Source organism: Prionailurus viverrinus, chromosome B4 (assembly GCF_022837055.1).
Source record: "Prionailurus viverrinus isolate Anna chromosome B4, UM_Priviv_1.0, whole genome shotgun sequence".
NCBI lineage: Eukaryota > Metazoa > Chordata > Mammalia > Carnivora > Felidae > Prionailurus > Prionailurus viverrinus.
The window spans coordinates 137,702,973-137,717,586 of record NC_062567.1 but is presented as its reverse complement, the minus strand read 5'-3'; the positions used below and the strand labels follow the sequence as shown (position 1 = coordinate 137,717,586).

The 14,614-nt window shown below is 63.7% G+C and overlaps 1 protein-coding gene across 2 annotated transcripts in view; it reads right to left on the bottom strand.

Moving 5' to 3' along the window:
- TAFA5 (TAFA chemokine like family member 5) overlaps positions 1 to 14,614 on the bottom strand; it is a 193,449-nt gene that overhangs the window by 118,399 nt on the left and 60,436 nt on the right. Inside the window, exon 1 of one of the 2 annotated variants that reach the window (XM_047866372.1) lies at positions 3,693 to 4,061. The exons of the other annotated variant lie outside the window; for it this stretch is intronic. Within the exon in view, the coding sequence (XP_047722328.1) occupies positions 3,693 to 3,783 (91 nt within the window). The 5' untranslated portion in view covers positions 3,784 to 4,061. Of the gene's footprint in view, positions 1 to 3,692; positions 4,062 to 14,614 lie in introns of those variants that run through there. 2 annotated transcript variants of the gene reach the window in all.

Sequence of the window (14,614 nt, the reverse complement as noted above, 5' to 3'; positions counted from 1 at the left end):
CCGCCAGGAACAGCTTCCCCGCCGAGCCCGCACCAACCCACGGCGGGCCTCCCGCCAGCCCCTGCCGGCTCACGCCTCGGGGACACGCATGCGTGCCACATAACCGGGAGAGGCTGTCGGGCTGTTTTCGAGCCAACGAGCATTTCCGACGGAATCCTCGCTCAGGAAGGGTGCCGTGTCAGTCCCCGATCCTCTCCCTGTCCCTTGTTCGGAACAAGCTGGTGGCTGCAAGGAAGCTGGTGACGCTCGGTGCCAGCTGCGAATCTCGTGACCACGACAGCAATTAGCGACTACGGAAGGCCGCCAACTAACGGAAGGCCGTTAAGGGGCCCGATGGGGTCACACGTGCCCCTTCCCAGCCTCGGGCTCACAGAATTACTCTTCCCTCTCAGAACAACGAGCTGACTCGGGACGTGAACGCTGGATCGTATCCACTCTATCACACAGCCTGGCCCGGGGCAGCGGCTGAGGCCTCGCGGGCCACAGCGACGGCACTCGGGAGCCCCGGGACTGAGGCCGGCACACGGCGAGGGCGGCCGGCCCGGTGCCGACCTCCCCACCCCGCCGCGAGCGCTCGGGAGCAGCTGTAAGAGAGGCTGTTGACACGACACACGCCCGTCTCACACACTCGTCTGCCACCGAAAGGGTTTACAGAGAGAGACTTAAATCCCCAGACCACGTTCCAGAAACAAATCCCAGCTTCGCCGTTCCACGCAGACTTCCTGGCCTGCTCCTGCCCCCTCCGGGTCCCAGAGCCCCCAACACCTCGCCCCACAAGCGGCCTGGCTCGGCCGGGCATCAGCTCTCACGTCTCCCCGCTCCTTTTTAGTGTTTCTGTCGCGCTTCCTGTTACATTAGGCATCGACACAAAAGCCGTTAATCTGCGGGCAGTGCTGTAGTCTGTCAAGTGAATAAAAGACGGGAGGAAAATATATTAAAGTCCCTTGAAGAGGAAGGTGGGAAACACTGTTATGATTCTAGCCGTTCCCGTAACCCCGTTCCGAGGCCCGACGTAACCAAGGACGTAGAGGAAGGGGTTCCCTCCGCCCCTGCCCCAGCACCCCGTCACCTGGGCACCTGCCTCCTGAGTAAGCAGCTGGGTTTTAAATCTGGTTCCCGAGACCCCCAAACACACATTTGCACGCTGCATTCAGAAGCAACAGACAGGCCCCTCTTGTGTCCCAGGGGGTCGGGGTGGCCCCAGGAGTGAGCCGAGAAGGTGCCGCCCAGGCCCCGGGGCGTCCCCACTTCCCACACCGGGGCCACGTCCGGGGCTCCCTCTTCGGCCCTCGGCCGGCCGAGCCAGGCGGGACCCACCCAGGGGCGAGGATCGTCCCGACAAAGGCCGGACCAGCCACGGCTGCAGTCGGGGAACCACAATGTGCGCGCATCTCCGGTCACAGCCCGATTCATCTTCCCAAACGCTGGGAGGCCGGCTGGCCAGAGGGGGACCAGTCAGCCACAGGGTGGCCCGCAGCTCCACACAAAAGGTGAAGTGTGGACAAACGGCTCCCTGGGCCCCCCATTCTTCATCCCTGAAAAGCCAGAGTCACGGAAATGGCTACTTAATCAGCCCTTTCCCACTCATCTGCAGACAACAAGTCACAACTGCCAGCCGGCCCGCCTCGCCGCCCCCCTCCCGCGGGCCAGCACACTACTGGAGGCAAGAAAACCGGCTCCCACGGCCTGAGGACCAAGAAGAGCCCCAGGCCTCCCCTGTGACGAAGGGGACAGCCCCTTGCAGCCAGAGCCTCCGTGTCACCGCACGCTGACGGACCTCCGGCGCCTGGACGGCTGGACGGGCAAACACCGGGACTCCCGTCTGTCTGAGGGACATGCGCCTTCTGACCACATGCCTGCTCCACGGCCCCGCAGCCTGGCCTCCTCGTCCTCCACGGCCTGCCATCACATGACACACACGTGTGTGTATCTGTCTGCTTAGGGTGAATGCCGAGATTTCCTGTGAAGGGCTCTCCACGACCACCCACAAAAACACTTCACTCCGTGAACCCCTTTCTTCCCTTAAACCCTGCCCTGCCCTGCAACCAGGCATCCTCCAACCCAGGGGACAGAAGCTCTTTCCTCCCGGCCAGAAGAAACTGTCCTTGAGACCCACGCCTCAGGAGCATGGTGCTGTCCCCTGAAGACACCAGGACCGCTCAGTCCCCGTGGGGAGAGCGGAAGGGACCCGTTCAGTCCCACGCAATCGGAGTGGCCAGTGGCCTGACCCTCTTTCTAAATCATTGCTTTAATATCAGGGAAAGGGCTCTTCGTCCCGGGAACTTCCCATGTAGACGGGCACTTTCGACCTTGGAGAGAGACGGTAAAACTTTAACGCGCGATCCCTTTCCAAGACGAACCCCCCCCCAACGGGAAAGACCAGGGAGAAGGGTAAAGAACTAAAGGCCCAACGAGGCCCAGCTGCCCAGGGTCCCTCTGGCCACTTGGGGGGGGGGGGTCCTCTGGTCCCCTGGTAGCAGACACGGCTGAGAACAGCCCTCTGGGGACGTGCCAGCCCCGTGGGACCACCAACCCAAGGCAGGACCGCCCACTCCAAAGGCAGGTGGCGTGGCCGGCAGCTGGCCTCCAACTTCACCCGCAGGGCAGGGCAGGCCAACAGCAAGCCCCTGGGACAGTCAGCTCCCCCTTCAGGTCCTGGACCCAAATTCCACGGAGGGAAACGGCCACCAGGCCGATGGAGGAGGTCACCCAGCCTGGGGCTGGCCTCCCACACCTACCTGCTTCCCTGGGAAGCCAGCAGCAGCTCATTAATTAGGCAGGGAAGCAGCTGAATGTTGCAAATCCTTCCTTTGTAGGAACCCAAACCCAGGGCTAATGAGGACGGGCTAGCATTCCCCAGCCACTCCAGCTCCCTCCAGTGCTCAGCGCTCCCTGCTGGCCAGGGGGGGCGGGCCGGTGGCCCTGGTAGCAAGGTGCCTGAGGGCAAGGGCGGCTGACAGCCCCAGGCAGTGGGTACAACTGAAGGCCTGGCGTGCCCTGGGTCTCCGGTTCTGGCTCAGCCCCGGCTCTACCAGGACCAAGCTCCAGGAGAGCCCTGCTCGGGGCCAGGAAGTTTCCAGGAGTGCCCACCTGACCATATCGGAACCGAGGTCCCAGAATACCCTCCAGCCTCGAGGGTCCGACCGTCCAGACATCCGCCTGAACCAAGTCCCAAGAACGGGATCCAGGGGCCCCCGCTCCAGCAGGCACCCGAGGGCAGCACCCCACCCCCCCAACCCCCGCACTTTGGCGACCAAGTCCCGGCTCCCCGAGCCCACGGGTCCCCGATTCGGCTGGGAAGGTGGCGTGGGGAGCGGCATGCTGCGCGCAGGCCTCACCCTGGCTCCTGCCGGTCCCCCAGCCCCGCGCGCGCGCGCGCCCCGGCCCCGCCACCGTGGAGCGCGGGTGCCATCTACCGAGGGCCCGCGGAGAGCGGGCGGGCGCCGCTGCCAACGGGGCCGAGTGGGGCAGGGGACCGGCACGGCAGCCTCGGCGAGAGCTGGGGCCCCGAGCGGCGCGAGGGCACAGAGGCCGCGGCGCCCTCCCCGCGCCGCCGGTGAGCCCCGAAGCGCCGGGCGCGGGAAGGTCCGCGCCGCCGCTCCGGGCCCGCAGTGGCGCCGGCGGAACGTGCTGGAAGCCCGGGCGGCCGCGGGGACAGCGCCCGGGGGCCGGTCCGCGCCGGGGACAATTACCTTCTTTGAGGAACTGAGCGTGAATCACCAGGACGAGGAAACAGCAGAGCGCGGCCCCTGCGAGTGCCCAGAGCGCCTTCAGGAGCTGCATCGCGGAGTGCCCACTCGGCCGACGCCCCCGAAGTCGCGCAGCGAAGGTCCAGGCGCCGCATCAGCGCCCCACCGGGTGCAGCCGCCGCGGCCGCCCGCTCGCGCCCCCCATCCGCCGCCACCGCCGCGGCCGCCGCGACTGGAGGCGCCACTCCGGGCGGCGATGCGCGTCTTTCGGGCAGGGGGAGGGGAGGGGCGGGGGGCGCCGGGGAGGGGCGGCGGGGCGGGGAGGTTAGCAGAAAGTCTCCGGCCGCGGCGGCCGCCGCTCCGGCCACTCGGCCACCATCGCGGGCTGCGGGGCGCCGGGGGCCCGGGCGCGGGGGGGCGGCCGCCGCGGCCCCATGAATCAGCCCCGCCGCCGCCCCCGGAGCCGCGCCGCCCGCAGGGCCCGGACGGCGGGCCGCGGATTGCGCAACGGCCGGCGGCGCGGGGGGGGGGTGCTGCGCGCCCCGGCCCCTCCGCCGCTGCTCGGCGTCGCCTTCTTCGTCCCCTCCTCCTCTTCCTCTTCTTCCTCCTCCTTCTCTCCTCCTCCTCCTCCTCCTCCTCCTCCGCCGCCGCCTCCGCCGCCGCCGCCGCGCCGCGCTCGCTCCGGCCGGGGCTCAGGGGGCCGCGGCGCCGCCGCCGCCGCCGCGGAGAGCCGGGCTCGGGGCCGGGACTGCGCGCAGGGCGCGGGGCTGCCGCACCATCGCCGCCGCCGGGGCCCGGCCGGGCCCGCCGAGATCCAACTTGCGCGGCCCGGGGCTGGCGGGCCGGTCGCCCCCCCTTCCGCCCCGGACGGGGCCGGCCTCCGCGCTCCCCGGAGCCCGCGCCTCCGCCGCTGCCGTGGGACGAGGCCCGGGCCGGCGCTTCCGCGGGCCGCTCGCGCTGGCCGGCGCTGCCGGGGCCGGGGCCGGGGCCGGGAACGCGGCCGGCGGAGGGGCCGGTGGCGGCGGCCGCCGCGCCGACAGGTGGGGCCGGCGACGCTGCGCGCCTCGCCGCCCGCGGGAAGCCGCTGCTCCGGCCCGGCGGCGCGCGCCCGCTCGCTCGCTCGCTCGTTCGGCCCCTTCTGGGGAGGCGGCCCGCGCGGCGATCGGACTCCGGCCCGCGCCCGCCGCCGTCTGCGCTCCGCCCGGTCCGCGGAGCCGCCGATGCGCACTGGGCCGCGCAGGGGACCCGGGGGACCCCCCGCCGCCCTGCAGCGCCCCCGCCTGGCGCGCCGGCGGGTCAGGCGGGGCCTGTCCAGCCGAAAACCGCGGGTCGGGCTCCACCTAGGTGCGCAGGGGCCTCACTGCAGAGCCTCCGCGGCGGCTGCGGGAGCGGGGCGGGCGGCCTCCGGCGGGCTAGCCCAGCCCCCTCGCACCCCCGCGGCCGGCGGGGGGAAGGGGGGAGCGGGGAGGACCCTGGCCCAGGCCTCACTGCGGTCCAGGCCCGACCTGCTGTGGGTTCTGAAAAAGGGCCCCTCTGCCCGGAAACACATGCGCCCGCGCCCGCGCGCGCGCGCGCGCTCTCTCTCTCTCTCTCTCTCTCTCTGGGTCTGGTGTGTGAAATCCTCCAGGCCAGCTGCTAGGCGCCCGAGCACGTGGGAGCACAGTACATGCCCAGGGAAGGCTCCAGAGGAAACAGCGGGCACCCTCCTGCCCGCCTCTATCCCGCCCCTAGCAAGGGCGGGTGTTTCTTCCTGGCGGATTTCCTCACCTTCCCAGGGCCCTGGCCCAGGAGCATCTGTGGTCAGATCGCCCCCAAGCACAGCGACCAGGGTGGTAGGCCTTGAGGCACTTGTGCACCAACTGAATTCAAATGCCCAGCAAAGAGCTCTGCAAGTGGGTTGGGGCAGGGACCTATGCTTGGCCCTGCCCTTCCTGTGTGAGGCCCTGTGTGTGTGTGGGGGGGGGGGGGGGGGGGGTCACAGACCATCCTGGGGCAGAGGGTCCTTGTGAGTGCAAGGTAGGCCCGGAGACGTGGTGCAGGGGTCACAAGAAGGCTGTTTCCTTCCTGCCCAGGCATCTCGGTATGGCCAAGGGAAAGAGGCCAGATCTGGAGAGGGCTCCTAGAGGTCAGATAGCTCTAACCTCTCAGTGTACATTTGGGGAAACTGAGGTCTGCAGAGGCATTGGACACCGGCACCAAATCCAACAATAAAAAACCGGCCAAGACTAGCACCCGACTTGCTACCGTCTGCCTCTCACGATTCTGCTGTGCCAGCCCCTGATCAGAAGGTGGGGGGGGATGACAGGCAAGCCCACACCTCTGGGTGAGTCACCTCCCTGGGAAGTCGGCAGAGACCAGGACGCCAGTCCAAGCCCTCACCTGGAGAAGTGGCCTGGATCTCACTCCAGCCGGGGACTCAGGAGCTCAGAGAGGGTTGGTGTTCTGCAGCCCCTCCTCAGAGCCCCGTTTCCTGCCCTGCTCCTCTGCCTTCGCCCCCAAGACACTTTCCAGTGATGCCCTCACCTGAAGCGATCGCTCAGGGAACCGCCCTGCCCAGCATGCAGAGCCTGACCTCCACCAAGGTCATTGCCTTCCTTCCTCATGTGGAGCTGAGCCGTCCCCTTCAGAAGCCTTGAGGGTCACCAGGGCACTGACTTCACCTGCACACCCAAGACCCCAAAGGGACCTCAGTCAAGAAACAGAGCCCACCTCTGACAGCCACCTGTTCCCAAGCAGGTGGATAGTATTTGAAATTTGGAAAAATATCCTAAATTCACCCGGGAACTTTTAAAACTAACCATTTGGAGGATCCATCTGTAAAGAGAATTCAAGAAAACAAAGTTCATAAAATGAAGTGTGTGTGGGCATTATTTTCCAACAGGTGGAACCGAGGGACCTGTGTGTCATGCCACAGGGACCGGAGCCTCCTCCTTCTCGGGGCGCCGAGAACTTCCGCCGGCAAATCTGTGCGGCGTTGCTTGTGACCTTAGAGAAGGTAACGGGAACATCGGGGGACACCCAAGGCCGGCGCCCACGAGAGCCGGTTAGCAGTGCACATCACGGAGGCCCACGGTGCCACCGGGAAGTCTGTTTAAGAGCAGGACACGAGCACAAATGCAGACCTCTGGAGGAGACATCCAGTTCTGATCAGAGAGACGTTTTCAAAAGTGACAGAACAGCAACGGTGCTGGACAAGAATGGGGACAATCTGCCAGAAAGGATGGGAGATTGTGGGGCCCGTTGCCGCGGAAAAGAAAAGGGGCTGCAGCCGGACCCATCGGAAAGACGCCCAGGTCCCCCCGACCCCCCGCCAGCACCTGTGATGCCAAGGGACGGAGCAGCGCATCCAGGGGGCACAGGCATGTGCTCACAAAGTGGACGGTTGGGGGACAGGGTTGTATTTCCAAAGTGCCGGGTTAGTCTGCACCCCCACCCTGCCCACATGACACACAGCTGACGTCAGACTTTAGTTCAGGCCAGAGCCGGGAGAACGCTGTCCAAAGAGAGGGGCGTCCAGCCCGGGGAGGGTCCCCAGAGTGCTGGAGGCATTGGACCCTGGATGGAGAAAGTATGCACGTTGTTTAATGTGTCCTTAATTTACAATTGGCATCAACCTTCCATCGGGCATGTAGGCAGCCAACACGATATTTGGGTGTAACTCACGGAAATCACAGGAATCCTGGTACCATTTTACAGCTCTTGGGAATATTGCAAAGTGGTGTTTATGTTCACCCTGATTTCTAACTAGAGCTGTCCCACGGCCAGACATTTTTACATAATGTTTTAATAAAGAAGTAAACATATTACTGTATCAAAAGAGACTCTCCAACATTTGATAAAACTGATTTCGATATAATTGGTTTTCTTAGTAACTTTCCATATTTCTATGCTATTCTGAGAAGGGTCCCATAGGCTTCGCCAGATCGCACAAGCGAGACTAGGAAACACCCCCCCACCCCCACCCCGGAATGTCCTGGTCAACCAAGAAGCCTGCTGGGCTACCCAGCCAGACCTGCGCTAATCAGTCACAGTGCACCCCTCAACCTTTGTTCCTGTCCAGAGAGGACCTGGCAGGCAGGGCCACGGGGCAGCTATGGAAAGGCGGTGGTGTGAACTGGGAGGAAGACTCGGGATATTGATATTCTACTTGACAATGAGGTGGCAAGGATCAGAGATGCTTCAGGGAAAAGTGAAATAATAAAAATCATTCTGAGTAGCATCATTCAGGCCACCGTGAGCAAACAGAAAGACAAGAAAGAAGTCTCGGAAACGAACGTGCTAACCAACGTGAAGCTCGATGGCATGGACATGCCTGAACACCAGGATGTGGAATATACTGCCTAGGGACGTGTCCCAGAATAGGGAGCAAGTGGAAAAAGCCTTGAGAAGGGAGGTGAAGGTTGAAACATGCAAGGTATATCCTGGGTGCCAAACTTCCATTCACTAGAAATTCTAAAAGAGGGAAAAAAGGCGACCGAGAAGAGGAAACAGTCAAATAAATGAGCAACATCTTCAGATAGCACGGGCCTACCATATTCTGAGTAGATCCGATGGGCAGGCCCGGACCCAAGAAACGCAAGAAACTCTCAAAATTTGGCACAATAAAAAGAACACGACCAACAAATAATGACTGTTCGTTAACAACACTGCCTTCTAGAAGCTACTGGAGCAGGCAGGGTCTTTAAGTTCTGATGGGAAAAGATATGGCATCTAGAATTTTATACCCAGCCAAGCTGTCGACAAAGCAAACCATTTAAGGCTGTTTGGAAGTTCTGTTTTCCTACCACAGACCCCAAGCAAAAAGCTGGCCTGGGAGGACAGCCCAGCTGCCAAAGCGATCAAGAAATGAGCTGTGCGGATACAGGACGAAGGAAAACATAGCCTCTCGACTCTTCCGAAGTACGACAGATTGTCAAGAATGCGCACACAAATACACTAGACCCTCGTATTCAGAAGAGCCTCCTTCAACGGGTAAAAATCCTTACCACATTCTTCTTCTTCCAAAGTGCTAGTCACAAATATGAAACCTGCATAAACATTTGTGCAGTAATACTGCCATATTTTCATTTTCAAGTTTTAAAATCAAGATGTAGAGAAAGCTTGGAGAAGTATTTATAGTAGAAAGATAAATAGAAATTTTTACATCTTGTTTTTTTAAATTATATGAAAACAGTGAGGTGGGGAGTTGAAGCACAGAGTGGGCTTGGCGCCTTCTTCCCCACCGGGAACGCGGCGAAGCAGGTGCCCGCCAGCGGCGACCAGTCACGACATGTCAGGACACACCTAAACTCAGAAGGTTAGGTCAGGTTAAGTCAGGACAAGTTATAGTGGGAGGGCCAGAACGGGGAAAGAGAACTCTATTAACAATTCTGTTCCTGGGGCAAAGGGCAGGGTGTGGGGCAGAGGGAGGCAGAATCCTGCCTTGCATTTTGAACCTGGATTTGTTACTTGAAAATTTGTCTTTTCCACATGCACGTCATTCGATGCCCTATCATTTGAGGAAACCTAGTATCGCAAAGACAGCGTGAACTGTGTTCTATCCACGTAACGTGACTGTCCGCGTCCGTCAAAGAGAATGAGACAATGGCGTATATATCCGTGGACATGCGTGTGCACATGTTGCTAACTTGGTGTGAACGCACACGCTTTCGAACAACCAAAGGCTGTGAGAGCAGATGGGGCACGGCGCAGGCCTTGGTTAACGGGGAGAAGTCATCTCAGTGGGGGAGAGTCAGGGTGGCCTCCTCGGGAGGGGAAGCCAGGGGCACCTGCAGGACAGGGGAGCTCGCCGGCAGGCCGGGAAGCAGGCGGCTCGAGTCTAGGACTTGAGGATGTAGAGGATCGATGTTCAGGCCAGCGTGTGCCGACCCGGAAGGCCACGGTCTCCGGGAGGCCTCGGGCACGTGCGGAGCGGAGCTGGGGACCGGGACACTGGGGCGAGTACAGCATAGCCTTCAGGGCCCAGATGCCCCAGGCAGGCCCAGAGCGAGGTAGCTCCCTCTCCTCCCGCGTCCACGATGGGGCGAGTAAGGAGGGCGGTGTTGTGTGTGCTCGGGGACCCCTGGAGGGGAGCCACCTGGAGGCCTCGCCCTCAGCCAGGACCAAAGCAAGGGCCCATGGGGACTCTACCAGAAGTGACCACGGCCGCTTCCACGTGCATGTGGGTGGCATCTGTGTGCAACTTTGTGGGACCCAGCCCCCACATCAACAACCCGGCAGGGCCCGAGCCTGGGAAACAGAGCAGAGTCCCCACGGGGTCCCCAGACGTACCCCCAGGACGGGAGAACGTGCCTCCCGAGGCGGAGCCGTCCTGCCCACACAGACACCCTGAAGCCTTGACCGCTCCCCTACTCCCAGTGTCCTCCGGGGGCCCCATCCAAGGACAGACAGGCCACAGCAGAGGCCGCAAAAGAGAAAGCCTCCTGGACCGAACTGTGACGTCAAAATCACGCGGTCCCCGGTATTAATGCGGAGCACGCTCGCGAGGCGAGGGGAGAGAACGGGTTAGCACGGAGGGGACGGGCGGGGAGGAGGGCCGGTCCCCGGGAATGCCGGCCTCAGCCCTTCTTCCCTTGCCGCACTGGCGGGGCCACGACTAGGCTCACAAAGACGACACGCTTGGGACAAGCGGCCACGGGTGAGACCCACATCTCTGGCCGAGAAAGGAGCCACAGCGAGGAGAGCAGGTGTTGGGACACTGTCGAGAAAGCAGGGAGGCCACCCCGGTGTGGTGGAGGAGACGTTACAAGCGGTCAGACCCGGGCAGTGATTTAAGGCCGGTTCCGGCGAGATCCGGAGAAGGCCTGGATGAGGGCGTTGCTGGGGCCGGCAGCGGGGGTGGGGTTGGGTCTGCAACACCCAGGATGGAGGGGGTGGGCGGCCGGGGCATGGGGCATGGGGCATGGGTCTGGGGTGGAGAGAGGAGGTCTGGGTGCGCGGAAAGGCAGCAAATGCCCAGAGTGGGGCAGGCTGCACCCGTGGGCACCTCCAAGGGGCCCCGTGGCCGAGTGCCGGGCTGGTGCCTGGACACCCAGCGGGCTGGGGAAGAGGCGTCCGGCCTGCAGGTGCGCCTGGAGCCCCCGGGTCACAGATGCTCAGCATCTGCAAGCAGCGTGCTTGTGGGGCTTCTGTGCAGCGGCCCCCGCGGGCAGGGGGTACACGTGACGGGTGACGGGGCCCGTGCATGACACACGCACCACGCACGTCAGCGCACACAGCACACGTGATGGGGCACGCGGAACACGCAAACAGTGGCACGTGGGACAGGGACGCACACACCAGGGCGGGGCCGGACTCAAACCGGACTCTGTCTGATTTCAAGGTTCGATTCTTCGTAAAGGGCAAAACCTTGGCAGGGCTGACTCTGAGCCAGCGTCAGTCCTTTCTACCCTCGGGTGAATGAGTTCCAGATCCTTTCTCTAGAGCGGAAGAAACCAAGCGAGCAGGCCTGTGGGGGGGAGGGCGAACGGGGAGACTGAGGCTCCCGGCTGGGGGAGGGGTGAGAGAGCACGTCCGCGTCTCCGGCCCATCGGTGGGTTGTGCTTCAGGACAGCAGAGCCCGGGCAGGCCCCGAGGGCCCAGCCACACCCGTGAGCACAGACCTCTTGCGGGCCTGGAGTTTTTGTCCTTACCGTCACCCTCCCCGTGGCCTCGCTGCACCCCCAGAACATAGAGGCGATGATCTCAGCAAAACCCACCTGCTCGTTGGGCCACCGGCTGGGACCGAACCCCCTCCACCCGGCACTCGCAGCCGCCCGTGATGGGCCCTCGCCCCTCACCAGCTCCGTCTCCCTGCCCTGGGGCACAACGGGCCCCTCAGTGCACATGGACCCCTGCCGACATCCCAAGGCCAGCATCCAGCCAGACTCCGCCAGGAATCCTGTGCTAAACCCTCATCCTACGTGACCCACTCTGCAGGGCCACGCTGTGCCGTGGCCTCCCCTCCCTGTCCGCCCATGGCGGCCCTGGCCTGGGGCTCCGAGCCAGCAAGTCTGTGTCTCTGTCCTGTGCACCGAGGGCCTCCCCAGCCAAAACGGAGGAGGAGGAGGGAGGAGGTGGGGGAGGAGGGGGAGGGGGTGGGCGCTCCACTGGGGAGCAGACGGGCCCCCCCACCCAGGTCGATCTCCCAGGACGCTCAGCCAGCTGCCTGCACGGCTCTCCCCTCCCCGCCCTGGCCACCGTCACCTTGCTCCCCTTTTGGAAATTCTTATCTCTGCTCCGCACACATCAACCCACATTATAGCTGTGCTTACGTCCCATTTGCCCCAAGTGCGGAACGTCTTCTGAAAGCATCTCCCAGTGAGCCTAGAGGGACACCACGGACGTGCCCGGTGCCCCCGTTCCTCTGACAGATGTGCACCTGCTGGGACTCAGGGGCACTCGGGAGGGGGAGGCACGCGCTCCCGCCCGGGCGCCCGCGCCCCACCCGGCGGGCACGTGCCGTGATCGGGGCCAGCGTGGGCTCCTGAGAGCTGAGCACGCGGCTGGGTGGGCGGCCGGACAGGGGTCTCGTGTGGACGGAGGGAGGGCTTGCGGAGGAGAGGACCTGAGAACGCCAAGGCCTCCATCTGAGGGACAAGATGCCGGATTCTGCTCCAAGCGGGCCCTGCAAGCGAGGTCGAGCCGAGCAGTGCCGGACACGGGGAAAGATCCGGGGCTCCAGCCTCGCGAATACTTCTTTAAATGTTGCCGGATGGAGAATCCCGTGCCTTGGAAGCTGGAACGGGAAGTTTCCCCAGGCCCCTGCTCTCCTTACCACCCCGAGTGTGGGATCCGGGGACATCGGGGTCCCCACTATACTGTGCAAGGGGAGAGCCACTGTCGGTCCCCCACGGCCAGCATCCCGGGAGAGCCACCCAGCCGTGAGGTCTCCGGGCCCAGGCCCCCGCCCGGCGCTTGGCGGTGTGAGTGGGTTCTCACGTGTCCCCCGGGGCCCACCCTGCGCCTGAACCTGGCGCCCTCGCGGGAGCTCCGGGTGGGCTCCCGGGAAGCTCCGGCTGGCAGGATCCGGTTCCTGCCCCAAGCCCACTCCGCCGCCCCAGGGCCACCCCCACTGTCCATCCCGTCACGGCCACTGGGGGTGACAGAGTGGCCAAGGGAAGAGAGAGTCTGTCTCCCGAGTTTCTGTTCTCCGCCTCCAGGTCCCTTCACAGCTGTGGATACAAGCTCTCGGAGCCTCGGTTTCCCCAGCTGGTCTCCTCCACAGGGCTGCCCAGTGGAGTCACTGAGGCTGGGAGCTGTGAGGGGGCATGTGTCCCCAGGCTCCTGTTCTGACCCAGATGGTGATGACGGCTATTACAGGCGTCAACCAGCCCCAGAACATTCCCTCCCGGACTAGTGACCTCCCCTCCTCCCCACAAGGCCACAAGCTGCTCCTACAAAGCTTGGTGACCTGTGCCCACCCCTCTCGCCACGGCCCAGGCTGGGACCTTCCCAGGTCCCCGGGGGATGGAGGAACTGACCACACAAACAACGGACAGTGGCCAGACCGCACGTGACGGTGGACTCTGACCCCCCAGCTCTGCGCAGCCACCGGGAAGCCCGGCCTCCACCCCCGCAGCCAGCAGGCTGATCAGCTGGCCCAGTTTTGCCCCCGCTCAGGACCCACAAGAGAGTCAAACTTGTCCCACCGGCCGCAGGACGCAGCGGAGCCACGGGGCCACCCCGCCCCCACCGGCCACCCGGCCTCTGCTTGGCCTCCTGCAGTCGGGGACTTGGTGGCCACCAGCCTCCCCTCACGGCTGTCCCCTCGGGGCCCCAACGCACCACACGCACACGCGTCCCGGTCTCGGGGCTGGTCTGGGGCTGCCAGACTAAGGCACTTGTTGGGAGGTGCCCCTTTCGTAGAGACAACGACAGGGGCCTACCCGGTACTGAGCCCACAGCGTGGTCCGAGGCAGGAAGGACAGAGTTCCAAGTGGTCCTGGCGGGGGGCGGGCCGGCCTGGGGCACTGGGAGCAGTAAGGCAGTTGGGAGGCCCCGGGCATCTCTCCCGCGGGGCCCTCGGCCCTGTGCCGCTCGGCCCCCTCCGCTGACCATTCTCCCCTGTCAGTCCAAGACTCAGGCCTTCGAGGTCCTGACAGGCCTCGGGGGCTGGCCGGGGTCCAGGCCCTCCCTCCCCAGATGAGACGCCAACCTTGGGCAGGGGGAGACGTGGCTGGTCCCTCTGAGTCACAGACCACCCCCCACCCGCCCGTCCAGGAGCCTCCGGGTACCCGCTGATCCACTTTCTAGAAGGGGCCGGGGGAGCAAGGCTCCAGAGCAGTCTTGATAGCAGGGGGGTGACCACTGACATTCCACTCTCCTGTGGGCCAGGAGCTGGCCGGGTCCACGCCGTGGCCCTAAACCCTGAGAGAAAGAGACAGAGGCACGGAGCCCCCGAACCTGTGTCAGGGCAGGAGCCCCAGGGGTCATTCGCCGGAGGCTGCCCAGCAGCTCCCACCAGGCCCTGTGGCGGCGGGTCAGAAATGACTTTGGTCACCTGCTGCCTTTTCCAGAGCGTTGGGGGCCCTGGACCTGACCCTGAGCAGGGGATCTGGGAACCAGGAACACTCACCTCTAAATGAGGCTGAAGCCCGAGTCAGAATGTCAGAAACAGCTATTGCATTGTAGGAAATGTGTGGGGTCACTGTTTGTGAGGCGGTTTATTACCGCCTGCCGGTATCTGGAACTTTCTAACGGGGATGCTGGGTCCTAGCGGCAATCATCACCTCGATAACAGCACGCGTCAATCACGTAGCCACCGGAGAACCAGCGGGTTATTGCGGGCGCGAATAGCAAAGTGGACGCTAAATGTTTTCTAGGCCGTCAAGTGCCCGGCCTGGGAGGGCTTTGCAGGAGACGCGAGGCACCCCGAGTCTGCACGCAAGGTCACCCAGGTGGCCTTCCAGATGAAACCGGCCAGGAGAGGCATTCTCTGTCATTGC